The sequence below is a fragment of the Cynoglossus semilaevis genome, chromosome 17 (genome assembly GCF_000523025.1).
Source record: "Cynoglossus semilaevis isolate Cse_v1.0 chromosome 17, Cse_v1.0, whole genome shotgun sequence".
Taxonomy (NCBI): domain Eukaryota; kingdom Metazoa; phylum Chordata; class Actinopteri; order Pleuronectiformes; family Cynoglossidae; genus Cynoglossus; species Cynoglossus semilaevis.
The window spans coordinates 1,658,505-1,675,404 of record NC_024323.1 but is presented as its reverse complement, the minus strand read 5'-3'; the positions used below and the strand labels follow the sequence as shown (position 1 = coordinate 1,675,404).

Sequence of the window (16,900 nt, the reverse complement as noted above, 5' to 3'; positions counted from 1 at the left end):
CACAGAGTAAAGATTCAAATCAAAAGTCCACACAGCATCTTATTAGGATGGATGCCTTGGCTTTATACAGCAGAAGAGTACATATTACTGTACATTAGTATACATAAAAAATACCATTCAAATATCCCTACTCCATCATATGAAATGTAATCCTGATAAGGAGATCGGGAAGGCTTTTAGATTATTCTGTTAAGTTTCAGTTCATTTTCCACCTATTCATTTGTTTCCATCATTAACTACTCACTTAAAAATAGTGTACCTTCTAGGTTTATACTAGTTGAAATTTTTGTAAACGTTTAAAAGGGAAAACCCACTAAAAACCATGATCAAGGTTTAAAAAAATGTTTTCCTGTTTATCCTAACCATGGAACGCTTTTTTGGTTGTTAAAAAACAGGAAAACACGGTGTCTGATTATTTATTTATTATTAATTATTTAAATTGAATAAATCTGACTATATGTTTGTACATATATGTATAATATATATGTATGTATAATATATAATATAATATATAGTATATATATATAATGTACTGCATATATACTGTATATGTCTATGTATATTTATATATATATATACATATATATTTGGATATACAGTATATATGCATATATGTATATACTGTACATGTTTATACATGTATGTCTACAAAGAAAAAGCACCTACCTACCAAAGTGTTTATATTGTCACATATATAGGGGTATAGGTATATGTACAGTATACGTATGTGATTTCTCATGTACTGTTTATGCACTTTCATTGCATACAACCCAGTAGATTATCTTTTTTTTTTAATATATATTTTTTTCACCAGTGTCACAGACTCACAGTTGCATCCTGTGAAAGAAGGTTGGCATTGATTTAAATGCAATGATGATTTTTTGTTTTGTTTTGTTCAGCGCACAAGTAGGATTCCAAAGGACATTCACGTGGAGCCAGAGAGGTTTGCAGCACAGCTGATCAGCAGACTGGAAGCGGTGCAGCTGGAGAGAGAGGCTCAAGACAAACTGGAGGAGCGACTGAAGAGAGTCCGATTGGTATGTGTCACGTTTACTTTGTTTTAAATTACATCTATCTATCTATCCATGGAGCGTAGAAATGTTTTTAGTGTAAAATCCTACACTTAACAGTAAAGTCAAGCTATTCTTTTATAAACCAGGTTCCTGTCTTCCTAAACGCATGTGGAAGACATTAAAACAAACAGACAATATACCATAAAAACGTAGAATTTAGATCCTAAAAAATAACATTAATACAATACATTGTTAATTTTGTTACATTTTAAAGCAGTTTAGAAAGCAAACAAATATAGACGATGCCTTATTTTTGCATCTGCGAAGGACAAAATATATAAATATGACAAGCTAGGGGGAGGGACTTAAGATAACATCAATCATGGTCTGTAGAAACAAAATCCCAAGGCTAGGTAAGGGGAAAAACTGGCTAGGTCTAACACATGTTTGGTACTTGGGTATAGAGAGAAAAGACTTGAAACTGTAATACTAGGAGAAAACTAGAGCACACATGCCAGGAGCATATAACCTACATAAAAAGAAACCATATCGTATATCATATCTGGTCTAAATCTGACCCTAAGGATGACGACCTGGTCTAAATCTGACCCTAAGGATGACACTACTGTGTGACCCTCACCCAGCAGCACCACTCACCAAAGGTGGTTAGCTAATGTCTAAGTAAACTAATCCAAAAGTCCTCAAATATGAAAAGTTTTAAGCCAGTCAATAAAAAAATGAGGACATTGTTTGATTGTGTAAAAAAGGAGGAACTGGGTATCAGACACAGACCTATTAGTTATTAACGCAGTGCCAGAAATAATTGGCTGAATCCAGCTCCTTTCACAGGTTGGCTGGATTTAAGAGGACGGTGAACAGAGGGTGGTTCAGCTCTGATACAAACGGTCTGAGAATCTCTCTGTGGTTCCCTTTGAATGTCTGCAGCAAAACGATGCTCAGCGCCGGCTACTGACACATTCGGATGCTCTGGCAAAGTCACAGAAAAAAGGTTTATTTAAATATTAACATCACTGGACTTAAAAGAGTGGGAACGGACGGGCTACAAAAATGAAAGTGAAAACTACCTCTCCTCCATGTCTCTCTGTTCTCTTGTTTTCTTTCTCGTCTCCTGCCAAAGTTTTTCCGACTGTTCTGTGGTGCTACCTGCTTAAGCCTCCCAGTAATGTAGACTGCTCAGAACTTTGACCTGTTACCATGACGACAGATGAAGTCATTATTTGTGATTATTGGCTTTACATGCTATGTTATTCCATGTTATTCATTCAAATGCCATTCCAAAGTATCGGTGTAGTATGATTGTGGAACTTGGATACTACTCTACTACTACTCTACTTTAAAATACACTATAATTGTTAGTGTGAGCTCTGCTGTATTGCGGCCTTTTGTTTAAAAATGTCACGTATCAAACCTCTGTTTTAAAACCTCAAGGCCTTACATTTGCACGTGTGGAAAATCTGCCCTCTGCTGGTTGAATAGAACAAAGTCTGTGTTATTACAGAGGAATGAAAATGATTAATTGCACCATGTTTTGTCCAACTGCATGTACTACAATCTTAAATTTTACATTTTTTATGGTATCACTTGATCATTCATTTTGAATTTAATCAGATTATATTTATATTCTGTGTGATTATCTCCTCAGGAAGAGAACGGCGAGGAAGCCACGACGTCTACAGCTACAGGATTATCTGGTCACAGGTTCCCATCTGCTGTTTATCCTCAGAACTACAACTCTCGCTGTGCTGACATCACCCACACTATCGCTCTACTGCGGGACGCACATGATGAGAACCCAGAAAGCATCCTGGATGACCACGTTCAGCGGGTCATGAAGACCCCTGGCTGCCTGTCTCCCAGAGCAGGATGGCGTTCACCCAGGTCGTGCTCTCCTGACAGATTTCCTGCGGGGAAAGCGACAGGACCTGGAAAGTATTTGTCATCAAGCCAGGGCAAACATCCATCCAGGCATCCAGGCCTGAAGGGAGAATCTAGCCACCACCACCAGCACAAACATGTGCATCACATCCACCACGCAGGCAGTGGGAAGCCCAGGGAGCAGGCGGAAACGGAGGCTACGGTGCGCGTACAGTCTCGCAGTTCTGCCGACGGCATGGGCTCTAATCCTTTGGAGCATCCAAGGTCAGCTGCTGTTACCGTGTGACTGTAATAATATAATTTTTTTTTCTTGACCATTTTATTGACAGCCTTTTTTTTAACAGTATCAAAGGTAAGAGAGAGTACAGGAAATTTGAGTCTGCGCGGCCTTACGACACAACGGGGAACGGAGAAGAGGTGGAGAAAAACCAGAAGATTCTTTTGTGGCTCATGGAGGGAGAAAAAGAAATGGTTCAGCATAAAAAGAGCCCTTATGGGTGAGCGATGATGATTTTTCTCTTGAACTATATTCTACCTGGAATCCTGAAAAGTCATTTGACTCAATGTTTGAATTGATTGAATTCGATTTAAATCATTTTCTTTGGCAGACAGAGGCTATTTTTTAAAAAGGTATTTTAAAAAAATGAGCTACCAAGCTTAGAACCCAGAAGAGTAGTAGTAGAAGAGAATGGCTAACTCATTAAAAAGAAGCTGATATGGACAAAGGTAAGTCCGGAAAAAAAGAGATTTCCCAGTGAGCAGCTAAAGATTTGCTCAAGATATGACTGATGTAAGCCCCCAAAGAACTAAAGGAAAGTCAGAATTCTAGTAAAAAAGCCGAGTTTTAGCAAAAAGACATCAAAACAATACTAGAAGGAAACCACAAAAAGATAAGAACTAACCCAAAAACCAGCTAGAGGACATAAAGAGGGACAGAAAATAGCAAAAAATTATATATATATACACACACACATATATATATATATTTTTACTTTATCACTATGACATTTCAGGAGTACCACTGGGTCCAAGAGGATCACAGGCCACGAGTCTTTCCGTCATAGCTCAGTGGACAGATGTGGCTCAGTGTACCCGTGTGTCAGCAGCACCCAGCTGAGGAACGATGTGCAGCCGTCACATCCCTTCATCCAGGATCCTACCATGCCACCTAACCCAGCTCCCAGCCCTCTTATCCAGTTGGAGGAGGTTTGCCGGCGTCTTGAAGAGCAAACAATGAAGTCACGGGTTTTACAGACGAAGCAAAAGTAAGACAAAGGAATTTGTCATTGTGTTTTCCTTCTGCACTGTAGCCTGTATCTGCTTCTACGTGTAGTTTACTCTCCCTCTCTGTCAGGTACGTAATGGAGGTGATCCAACGGGGCCGCTCCGCCGCCAGGCCTAAAGTGTTCCCTCCACTCAACGTGGTGCCAGCCGTCTCTGACAGCGAGCTCTCGGAGCCTGAGTATGTCCACTGTGTTTTACCAGTAACTGTCTGCTCTAGCTAGGTCTCAACAACCAACCGGAATCCTCATTCTCACTATTAAAAGTTAGTGAGTCAGAATAAAGAAAATAATAAACACAACACAAATCCAAAATCTACAAATATTTGCAAAGCAACAGACAGTAGGCGGTACGTTTGGTTGCTTAAGAGTTCACATGACAGACAGTAGGCACTACGTTTGGTTGCTTAAGAGTTCACATGACTTACGTTGAGTCACCACTAAACCAGGCGGTATTTTAATAAACCAGTCAATTTTGTTTGATTCTAGTCATCCAAGGCTAATACACAACAATGAAAATTGACCTTGCTGTGGTATCTCAACTATTCTTACAAGTGCCGGAAGGCAAGTCACGATGTCGATGTGTATTATGGGAGATGGAGTTTGTGGTAAACGTACCTTTGATTAGAACCGGACTTATAATTACAATTGTTAATTACTTGCCATGCATATGTTATACACAAATAATTAACCAGCTAATTTTACCCATCGTGTCAATCAGCCGGTATCAACCTTTATTGCGGACCAGTAATACCGGGTCATCATTAAATTTTCAATATAAAACATCTTGTAGACTTTCTTCTATTAGTATCAGAGTCTGAATGACCTGTTGTTTTGAAACATTGACTGATTTTCTCTGAATAAAAAAGTAAAGTAAAGTAAAAAAGTACATTTTTTGCGGCCAGTACCAAATGACCTACGGACCGGCACCCGTCCCCAGACCAGGGGTTGGAGACCATTACTTTAAACTGAACATGTCGATGTTAAGATCTGTGGATTTTGTGGGCCAGGAGTTTGACACACGCCCTCAACCAAAAAAAATGGACCGATTTACAGTCTGTAAGAAAACACACAACATGTAATTGCTATTTTATTTTTTAAGTTAAAAATCGCCGGAATAGGATAACAGAGCCTTCAGTAAATGCACAGAAAGACTGATGTATTTTGCAATCCGTGTTTTTTTTTTTTGTTGGTTTTTTTTTTGTTTTTAAGCTCGTTTGACTGTGATCTCAAAAGTACCCTCAGCAGATGGAGGAGGAGAGTGTCTGTGTGTGAGAGGCTGATAAAAGGGAACTGGAGTGGCACTGCGTCCCTCTTTGTGTAGAGACCTACTGTATGGAGACCTGAGATCAGTCCTCCGAAAATGTAATGTGGATCCTTTTTCAAAAGCCTTGACTGCGCCATCATTTTCTAACAAGGACATGTGAGGAAGATACTTGACATGTGAGGCCAGGAAAGGCAAAAAGGATGCTTTTCTGAACAAAACAACATGTTTCTGAGGGAATATATATGATGTAGGACTACACTGGTTGATGCACACAAAATCATGAAATAGATAATATACATAGAAATGTGTTAATTGAAAAACAATTGGACTGTCCTTCTACAGTCAGTGGGGGGCAGTAGTGGCTAAGTGTTGGGATTCTCACTAATCTCATTAATGCACTGCAATGACGCCTGATGAAGGGTAAAGAATGATAGTGAGTCTTCACCACCTGCAGTTGTTAATATTGTGTGAGAATTTGATTCATTTGATTGTGACCTTTCACCTCTCGGGTACCTGGAATTGTTGTAATGGCCTTGTACTAATTTATTCAGGTTGTATTTCAGCGTACTGGGGAAAAACAAAGCGCACAAACACTGCTTTAACATTTAAACAATAAAAGCTCTCAGAGAACCAGGTGTAATAACCTCTGACAGAGTGACTGCATTTAGAAAAGCATCACTTATAGAAAGAACTTATATATAGAAGGTTTTTCTTTTCTATTAAATTACTGTAAGACATGGAGGTTATACGGTAAGGAAGTCTCTTCGAAAATGAAATGTACTCAGTTGGTAAATCAATAATGACTCAGGTTTAAAAAAAAATGATAGAAACAAATGAGCTGATTGGAATACTCAGTTGGTAAATCAATTATGACTCAGGTTTAAAAAAAAATCCTCAGTTTATGATAGAAACAAATGAGCTGATTGGAAGTGTCTTTAACGTTTGTTTTGTTTTTGTTTGTTTTTTAATAATGTGCAGGCATAAAGGCACTAAAAAGCCGCCATGTGAAAACACCGTGGTGGCGTACTACTTCTGTGAAGAACAGATTCCGTACAGGACGTCTGTGAAAGAAAGAGTTGTCACACTGGGCCAATTCAAAGAACTGTTAACAAAGAAAGGAAACTACAGGTGAGATTTATGCAGCGATTCGATCTTTTTTTTTATTCATGAAAAAAAAAACAAGAATCCAAAATGAAGTTCAGCGTTACCAAATAATGGTCTTATTGTCAAAAAAGCTAGCTTAAAGATGACAAAGTAAGGTAAGTAAAAATAAGTATTTACCTTATGACAGTTATCGCCCAGCAGAGGGAGCACCAAGCTCAGGTCAACGTATACTTCGTCTCTTTTTGTTAGCAAGGAAGCTAACATGGAAACAAAGTATCATATTAGCCACACCTGCTACTGATTCATTATGACACCACCTGAAGCTCGTCTTTTTGAAGTAATTTTTTTTTTTAATCTGGCAAATACACTTTGTGCTTTTTTCCATGTAGGTATTATTTCAAGAAAGTGAGCGACGAGTTTGACTGTGGTGTTGTGTTTGAGGAGGTACGTGAGGATGATGCTACGTTGCCCATCTTTGATGAGAAGATCGTCGGTAAAGTCGAGAAGATTGAATAAAGTGGAAAGTTGAAAAATGGAGGAGAGAGAAAATGGAGAGAATTTGGATGGCAAACAGGAAGTCTTGTTTTCACGGAGGAGGAATGGAAGGATAGATACAGGAGGGATGTCGCGTTACACTGGACGAAGAACCTGTTTTTTTCCTCTCACTTCTAATGTAGACGTTTAAAGAGCGTATACAGTAGATGAAGAACAAAAGTTCTCCTGAAGCCTCATATTTTTGATATGGTGAGTTCCTTTTTTTAAGACACTTAACGCAATCTCTGCAACTTTTATATGCACTGCTACCGATTGTGTACAGTTTGTGTTACGAAATAACAAAGTTTTATATCTATTTAAGTGAAACACTAATGTCCGGTCTTACTGAAGCATGAATGTGGCTCCTCTTGAAGATTTCCTACAGCGGTGAGTGCCAACAACTGTGGAGATCATCAGGTGTACCATGGGAAATTATTCAGTTTTAATTGGTTGAAAAAACATTGTTTATTCACTGCAAATAATTTTGTCTAGCTTTGCAGCACCGAGAGGCAGAACAATTATATACTCTTCCACCAGGTGGCAGCCATAAAAACTAAAAAGGACGCTTTGAACTCTCTTTTCAATTCCTGTGAGTATATCAGCATCGTGTTCAACTAAAAAGGCTGAGTAAGTAACCTGTGACTAAATTGAAACTAGAAGATTTTGTTTTTTTGGATGGCAGTGGGATTTTTTTTCAAATGTCAATTATGTGCCGTGGCTCAAACAAGGTTGGATAACACTGATCTACAGTGGCTGTTTCTTTTTCTGTGTGTTTGTTTGTGCTCAGCTCCCTGTGGACTCAAACTCCTCTCATTACTCTATTGAACTCGCTTTGTAGCGTTCAGTTGAGTTGCACTTTTGTTTTCTTTGTGTTGCATAACCACAGTCTCTGTCAGAGAGAGCAGCCTGCAGAAGTTCTGAAGCACAAGACACTGTGACACAACAGAAAAACAGAGACTCTCGCTGAGTCTACCGCAGTCCCCTAGAACCGCTGTGGCATAAATCGTTTCTACAAAGCTCGTATTCGGTGTCTGAACTTCAATTTTAGAATTATCGCACACACAGGTCAGAAGGTTGATTGCGTCATCCAACCCAAATGATTTAAAATATTCAGATGAATATGCAGATTTTGAGGGATTCAGACTGTGCATTTTTAATAATGGAAGAAAAACGTGGCCAAACACTGTGACATGAATGTGGGTTGCATTAAGGCAGATACATTTTACTGTATAGTCAATGATTTGGAATTCAGGCAGTCCACCTTAATTGTGAACGAAATGTAGCAGGACATTCAAACGATACGTTTAATATGAGATTCAGAAGCAATACTACAGTAATATTCCAAATACGACGGACTGATAAATATCTATGCAAAGTTGGATTTTAATTTAGCTTGTCTTTGCATTTGAGATTAATAGGTTCAAAATGCCAACAAAGGCGGAAATGAAACATTAGGTTATTATTGACATATCTGACACATTAATAAACCGGATTGATTTTTTTTTTTTTTTTTTTTTGATGATGCAAGCTATACTAGTACAATGGAGATGACTTGCATGTTATGTGGTATAATTGAATACTCATAATACTTCTATCAAATTATCAGGAGACACTTAGTCAATATCACTTATGTGATATAATGTGTTTTCTGGATTGTCTTGATTGCAGTATAAAATATAAAACGTTGAACAAATGCCTCCACACATGGGTCCTCCGTTTCAACAAAAACAGAGGATTTAGTTAAAAACAAACAACCTTGTTATTGTTTGTTGGTTGGATGCTGGGGTTTAACATGACCTATCCTAGAACTATTCTGCAGGACTCCTGAGAGATAGCGGTGCCTAAATTGTATTATTTTTTAAGATGAATGTCATAATAATATTTCCATTAATAATATTATTTATTTATGTGTATTTATTGAATTTCTCTACAACACTTACATTCGGCCTTTGATGCACAGAAGGGACAACTCTGCAAATTTTGTACATATCCTATTGCTATAAATATAATTTTTTTTATAACTAAGTTTCAAACTTAATTTAAGTTAAATTGTTGAATATTGTTTAAATTGTCTAATATTTGCCTTCTTGCACTTGCATTACACAAACAAGTAGTTCTAAGTTTCACCACTGTTGGGGAAAAGAGAAAATACAAGTGGAGGGCAACATTGCTGCAGACAAGCATCCCATAATGCAGTGTTTCCTAAACTTTTTTTTCTGGGGACCCGTATTTAAAAAGTCACAAACCTTCGCGACCCAAATCAATAGACATTAGTTGTAAACTCCTGGGAAACGTGATGCGAGGCAACCCAAAAGAAATCTCGTGTGACCCACCTGAGGGTCACGACCCAGTCTTTGGGAAACAATGCTATAATGCACATTTGAAATGATGATGAAGTGTTGTTTTATTTTATCTTTGATAGCGACTTCTGGGTGTGTGTATATATGTATGTACATATATGTGTATGTGTACATGTTTTTATATGCAGTACATATAAAATATACTCATATACATGTATATATGAATATATGTATATATGAATATATATAAATACACACACAAACACGCGTATAGACGTGTAGACAATCCAGCGAAAAGGAAATGCCAGACAAATCAAATTCAGTATTATCTTTCGGAAAATGTGCGCCACGTTTACACAAAGCGAAAGGAAAAGGAATGGCACTGATGGAGTTACTGAAGGAAATGCATGATATTTAAATTCAAGGCCACTGTGCCTACTCCCCCCCCCGATTGTGCGGCAGTACGTAGTGGGGAATGTGTTAGAATAATAGGCTTCTAGTGATGAAAGGGAATATTAAAAAAAACAGTCGGGTTTACCTTGAATCTAGAGTGCTTCATTATGTCTGTGTTGCTGCACGGAAGCCCAGTATTTGAGATATATCTGTTTGGAATGTTTTTTGTTTTTGGGTGAGCCTAAATCACTTCATGCAGTGTATGTGGTTTCAGTGGGTTTTTTTTTTTTGTTTTTGTACAATTGTATTATTTTTTTTAATATCCTAAATTTTTTTTTTACAATTATAGCTATGAAAGCAAACCTCAAGATCAGCCACATGTATGTAACGAACAGAGTGCCTTTACCACTGCTGTGTGCTCATATCTACCCAAAAAAGAGAAACAAAAATGGAAGCTTTCTTTTCACCGTCTGTGTCCACATTTTCTGTGCGAATGTTTTCGAGTTTGTCAGCAGCGTTGGCACTTTCAGAATCCCTGACCTGATTCTGTCTGCGTACTGGCATGGTTACAGTTACAGTAAATGGTACCTGGTCAATAAACACATGCAATAAAACTAGCACATGAGACATTGGTCTTCAGTTAGTAAATATCAGACCCAGTGAGAATCAGGTGATCAGGCCTTGACGGTACATTGTGAAGGTGGTTAAATACGACCAGTTTCATGTCCAACGTCTGAGTTTTCTGTCCAGAGGAGTCCAGTCTTTTAGGCCGATTCGAAACTGTTCAAAATCCACAGAGCCTTCAGTGCAGGGATGCCCAATAAGTAGATCACGAACTACTGGTAGATCACAAAGAGAGTACTAGCAGATTTCAGAAATTAAACGAACTACTGGTAGATCACAAACAGAGTACTAGCAGATTTCAGAAATTAAAATAAGGTGATTAAATATTTATCAAGTAATATTGCTGTTTGAAGCCAGTGGAAAGCCAATGCAACATATGTAGCTGTAAGCCAGTGTTTCTCAAATAGTGGGGCGTGAGGGGCTTCCAATGAAATATTGCACACTGGACATAAGTGTACCACTGCTGCAATGCTTGAATGATAGAAAGCTTCTAGCCACTAGGTCATACAGTGGTTTGTGCAGATATATACAAATATACATGTGATCAGGTTCTTAATAGTATTTCAATTTGCGAAAGTGTTGGTGGGGAGGGTGGGGGCATGAAAACATTTCTCTCCCCATGGGGGGCATGACAGAATATAATTGAGAAGCACTGCTAGCAGAGACTTCAGGGCTAACACCGTAGTAGCTCAAAAGCAAAGACAAATAGAACAGCGAGGGGTTAGAAAAGCTAAAAAATCTTGAATATAATAGCTGTGTACTATGTACTGTATCAAAAATTGTACTAAAATGTCACTTTAATAGACAGGTTTAAAAATTGACAGATAAAATTGACACTGCGTATTTATGTCCATTAAGTGTATATCAACGTGTATAAATGCCATGATTTACATTTCTTCTAAATGTCTCATTATACAAATGTCACATGGCTCCGTCATTCAACTCCTCTGTATCCTTTTATAGTACATTTATGTATTTGTTAGCATTTCCTACCCCCTACCCCCCTCCCCCTGCCTGGCAACTACTTTTCTAAGTTATTTCCCAACATATCCACCATTTTTCCCAACACAAATTCCTACCATCCTTCCTGCCTGCACATTCACACCTGACTGAAGCCCCGTCTCATGAGTCATCCTACTAGGTCTTACTTCTGTTATCGTTCAGCCATCCATCACCCCCGATGCTCCATGCTTTTCTGTCTTCATCCCTTTCATCTTCATCGATTGTGCACTGTCTGGGTTTTCTCCCACTTCCTTCCTTTCTCTTCACACAATACGGTGTCATCTGCAAACACAATGATCCCAGGTGCCTTCTGACTGAACTGGTCTGCCACCCTGTCCATCACCGCTGTCAGCAAACGCAAACTCAGAGCTGATCTCTAATGTATTCCAATCTCTGCCCTGAACCCGTCTGTCACTCTGACAGCAACGCGGTACCACTGAGATTACAAAAAAGAATGGTATTTTCTTTGTATTTACATCTTGGCCTCCTCGACCAACTACACAAGCTGAATTTAATTGAAAACATTTTTATTGAGCTAGTATTTTATTTCTGATCTCACCAACCAGGAACATTTATTTTCAATGAAAATGTAAATTATTTTCTTGACGTATTCAAGAAAAGTTGCATCATAAAAGTGTTCGTGCTTGTAATCTTACTCGAATGTACAAAATGTTCCGCTTCGTAGCCTTTTGCGGCCTCTATCTGACAGAGCAGAGATTTCAGCTCTGCAATTGCATTCACGTTGATGCAAGAAAAAGCCTCTAAAGTGTTTTTTCCCCCATTTGATTTGAGATGGTAGTTCGTACGTCGCCATGCGTTGACTCATTTCATATTCTCCTCTGACATTAGAAACATTCACAGCCAGCAAAATTACACTGTTATTTTCTGTTAGATGCTCATAAACACAGGACACGTTGCATCTGTACAGTCCGTGCAGAAAAATAACAGATGATTTAGTCGCGCGGAGAACAGAAAAAAATAAGATCGGTATGAGTCAGAAAAAAAAAATGAAGGCTTAAGAAATAAACACGTAAGGCACTAAGCACAGTCACGATAAAGTAAATAATGTTTGAAAAGAAAAAAAAGGTCAGGGAGGCTGCGTGAAAAGAAGTAAAGGAAATATCAAAGTGTGGGAAAATGTGTGGAGATGGAGTTACATGATGATTAGATGTGATCACTGAGGTGAGCAGCTGAGTCTCTGATTACTGTGTACTCTGGAGGCAAATAGCCTAGAATATTGAAGGAAAAATGACTCTCCCGTTCAGCAGATTACACCTTACACAATCCCAGAAATCTGCCGGCATTAATGAATTTATTTTTTTGTCTCTTTTATTAGCGCTGAGGTAGAACACAAGCCAAGGACAGAACAGAAGGTGTACGTCATCGTATCAAAGCTTTTTACAGTACATCGCTTAATACACAAAATACACGTTTGTTTTCCTAAAAAAATTACATAACTCTTTAACTATGCAACAGGACGTTAATAAATATATTCAAATGTATACTTTTATAGTATTTTACCCAGAACAGAAACATGCCATTAATGCATTGCTGGAGAAATAACAACACAACTGTTAAGTTAATCTGAATTCATAGACTCATAATAAGAATTGGACACAGCATACAGTTAAAAGCGTAAAGTCCAGCAGAGGTTTACCTGTGGGTAAAAAAAGATTATTTGCGCTTATTCCTCATTGATTATTTCCTAAAAGAAAATTTCAAGGAAAATAAATAACTGTCTTAAAATGTTGATACACTTTGAATTCGTATTTATAATAGGAACAACCTTGAAGCTAATAAAACTAGTCAACTAGTCTGCTTAGTTTTATACAATACGCAAGTCAAGTGTCGTCATGGTGACGTCTAAAGACCAGGCATTCGATGTTAGGTGACGATAGCTTTTTACAAGGAGTACGTACTGTCTTTATCTGCATAATGGTGAGTCATCAGCATTTGACACTCACTTTGTAAACCAAGTGAATAAATAAAAATCACTAACTACACGTAAGGTCTAAAATTAAATAATTTAATAAAATATTAGCTTTTGATTTTAAAATTTTTATGACGAAAGAACACAACAGGCAGAATTCCACAGATCTTTTTTTTTTTAAATAAATACCATGCATTGTTAACGGTGAGAAACAAGAAATACAAACTGAACTTTTTTTCACTCTTTCGTTGTATTAAGCAAAATATATATAGCAATATCTGTAAATGCATATCTTTTTTAAGTTTTTTTTTTTTTTTTTCCGAAAAAAACGGGATGGGGTTTTTTTTTTTTTTTTTTTCCGAAAAAAACGGGATGGGGTTTTTTTTTTTTTTTTCCGAAAAAAACGGGATGGGGTTTTTTTTTTTTTTTTCCGAAAAAAACGGGATGGGGTTTTTTTTTTTTTTTCCGAAAAAAACGGGATGGGGTTTTTTTTTTTTTTTCCGAAAAAAACGGGATGGGGTTTTTTTTTTTTTTTTTCCGAAAAAAACGGGATGGGGTTTTTTTTTTTTTTTTCCGAAAAAAACGGGATGGGGTTTTTTTTTTTTTTTCCGAAAAAAACGGGATGGGGTTTTTTTTTTTTTTTCCGAAAAAAACGGGATGGGGTTTTTTTTTTTTTTTTCCGAAAAAAACGGGATGGGGTTTTTTTTTTTTTTTTACCGAAACATACGTGATGCGATTATGCGATTATATCTGATTTGTAATACTCGTTCAGTTGAAACACTTACAAGCTGCTGAGTCTCGCAAAGGCAATCTGTGCTGAGCGCTGAGGCCAAGCTGAGTCACTCGTCAAGTCTGCCGCTGAAAGGGCAAATTCAGTGTCACCGTCGCCTCCCGGGGCTCCGCGATCGGCCTGTTTATCATTTCGCACTCGTTCTGTCGCGCGTTCTCCTCGTGCATCTGCGACACCTCCGTGGAGCCCGCCTCAAATCCAGGCACGGTGTTGGCCACTTGGACCACGTGAACCTTGTTCCTGCCGTTTTTGCTCAAGATGCAGCTGAAGACCTTCTTAAAACCCTTGCGAAAGTGCTTGGACACGAGGGCGTAGACGATGGGGTTGACGCAGGAGTTGGCGTAGGCCATGCAGTGGGAGAGGAGCCTGAAGGCGTACGTGGTCTGATTGAAAGGAAAATCTCCGTAAAGGTAGCAGAGGATCACCACGTGGTACGGCAGCCAGCAGATACAGAAGAGAACTGTCACGATGATGATCATTTTGGTGACTTTGCGCTTGGCCCTCTTGGATTCCGAAATGCCATCAAGTGGGTCGACGGCCGTCCACAGGTACTTGATGGTCCGAGTGTACGACAGGCTCACGATGAGCACGGGGATGACATAGCCGAACAGGAAGGTACACGTGTCTAGAACTTTGCGGTTCTGCTCCTCCCAACCCGGGATGCAAACAGTGCTGTTAGCGTAGTCGACCAGGTCGTAGTAGCTGAGATATGGACCTGCGAAGACCAGAGAGAGGCCCCAGATGACCACCATGGCCACTACTGCGTTACACGGAGTGCGTAGCTCCCTGGAGCGGAGTGGGTAACGGATGGCCAGATATCTGTACGAAACAAAAGCAGTATTAGCATAGAACATCAAACGGGATTGTATGCAGAATAGTGGTTTGTACAGATAAATACAAACAGATAAATATTACCAGGTGCAGGATCTGGTATTTTAATTCAGGGGATGGTGGGGGCACTTCTGTCCCCTAGGGGGTGCATGGCAGACAATAATTGAGATACACTGCTTTAACCCATCACCTTAGTGAGCAGATGGCACTTAACTTCCTTGACCACTCGGCCACTACTGCCCCACTATATCGGTATCGGTTGATATCGGAATTGGCTATTACGTGTTTGGACAATATTGACCATCCCTGATTACGGGCTATTTTAATTGGGCAACATCATATAATATATGTATATTTTAATCTTTTAATTTCAGTTGCTCATGATCTACCGGCACTTCCTTTGCGATCTACCTCTAGATCCCGATCTACTTATTAGGCGCCACTGCCGTATAGTATATGAATGTGAGTCTAATGGCTTGGAATTGGCTCCAGTCCCTGAAGCAATAATCACAATGTTAAAGCAGTAAATGAAGGGATTGAAGGATTTCTGTAGCAGTGTCGACCGTGTGAATACAGCCTACAATGAGATTCATATTTCCACGCTTCAAACACAGAGGCTTACAGTACGATAAGGGAACACCTCTGGGAAATATGTTGCTGCGACTAAGAAAGACAAACAATTCCATCAAGACACCAGTTGAGGACTCCAGTGCACCACTGGGTTTAGGGAGCTTTAGTAAAAGGGTTCAGGGCATTTTACAATCACCGGGTTTTTCCTCATCCGTGTCTTTTGTCCGATTGGTTAAAAAAAAAAAATTTAAATAAAACATGGAGTCGTGAATCACATCACACACCGTTAGAATGTCTATTCAGCGAGACCATGTGAAACACCCCGCTCTCGTTTACACCTGTTCGTTCACCTTCTCATAATGTGATGCTGTGTTTTTGCTCATTTACACCTCGGCTCTCCACAGACAAAGGGATAATAACCCTTCTGCTCTGTAAAATGCTGGAATGGAGCCAGGGTACACCACGTAAGCCGCAAGTTTTGTAGCATTTTATATTCATGCGCACACAGTGCCTTGAGCTGAGTTGTTTTGTTTCTTTGTTCACTCCAAATTAGTCTTTCCCGAATGACAACGCAAGAGAACATGGTGAAATGTGGATTTGTGTAAACAGCTCTGGGTTTACATAATGTGTATTTTCCATCCATGTTTTTTGCGTCGGTGACATGATTGCGCAGACGGTGCTCCATCACGTCTTACTGTACGTTGCGTATACTCCCTATTCCATACCAGTGTTGTGAGTGTTCCATTTTATGTCAATTTAAAAAATCGGCGAGAAATTCCGTCAACAGCAGACGCAAACATTGTTTACCAGGGCAGTGCACTGATGCATCATGGGGGAATTGTGTGTGTGCATGTGTCAATGCAGTGCTAATCCTCAAGGTTAGGAGTACTGTTGATGATGAGAGAAGAGCAGAGAAGTGTCCTTTAAGGTACATGCGGTTGTCCAACTTGTCCTTGTTGCGTTGACAAACCTGATGTTTTCTTTTTTATACGTAACCTTTATTGTTAGAGGTACACCGAGAATCGATAGAGTTTTGAAGATGGTTTCAAATCAAAAATTGCTTTTCGAGGCTAGGACTAAATCAATAAATCAAGATTAAAATATTTCTGAGTCACAACTTTGCTAATACTTTTAACGTGCGTTCATGATTTCCTTTGTTGCTCTTGACCTCCTTGCTAGCCACCTTTATTAACAATTATTGCTTTAGTGGCACCTTTTCTAAATCTCTGACATAAACAGTCATAGCCTGTCACTGCTGCAAAGGAACTTTAAGTGGGACATCGATTTTTGTTAGCTTAAATGCTAATGCGTGAGAATTGAATGGTCTATTTAGGGCTCTCTCTGTCTACTAAAGTGGAAAGCCACA

At 38.9% G+C, this 16,900-nt stretch overlaps 2 protein-coding genes across 13 annotated transcripts in view; one reads left to right on the top strand and one right to left on the bottom strand.

The window, feature by feature from the left end:
* The window catches only part of axin1 (axin 1), a 33,640-nt gene that overhangs the window by 15,502 nt on the left and 1,238 nt on the right, over positions 1–16,900 (top strand). For 8 of the 11 annotated variants that reach the window (XM_025064841.1, XM_025064840.1, XM_025064843.1 and 5 more), the window contains 7 exons: positions 900–1,037; positions 2,677–3,173; positions 3,254–3,406; positions 3,923–4,174; positions 4,264–4,371; positions 6,435–6,584; positions 6,950–7,655. In XM_025064841.1, the coding sequence (XP_024920609.1) occupies positions 900–1,037; positions 2,677–3,173; positions 3,254–3,406; positions 3,923–4,174; positions 4,264–4,371; positions 6,435–6,584; positions 6,950–7,076 (1,425 nt within the window). In that variant the 3' untranslated portion in view covers positions 7,077–7,655. Of the gene's footprint in view, positions 1–899; positions 1,038–2,676; positions 3,174–3,253; positions 3,407–3,922; positions 4,175–4,263; positions 4,372–6,434; positions 6,585–6,949; positions 9,515–16,900 lie in introns of those variants that run through there. The other 3 variants (XR_003052527.1, XR_001761434.2, XR_003052526.1) reach the window with 3 other exon arrangements.
* The window catches only part of galr2b (galanin receptor 2b), an 8,127-nt gene continuing 5,314 nt past the window's right edge, over positions 14,088–16,900 (bottom strand). For both annotated transcript variants that reach the window (XM_025064850.1, XM_008329295.3), the window contains exon 3: positions 14,088–14,952. In XM_025064850.1, the coding sequence (XP_024920618.1) occupies positions 14,190–14,952 (763 nt within the window). In that variant the 3' untranslated portion in view covers positions 14,088–14,189. The remainder of the gene's footprint in view (positions 14,953–16,900) is intronic.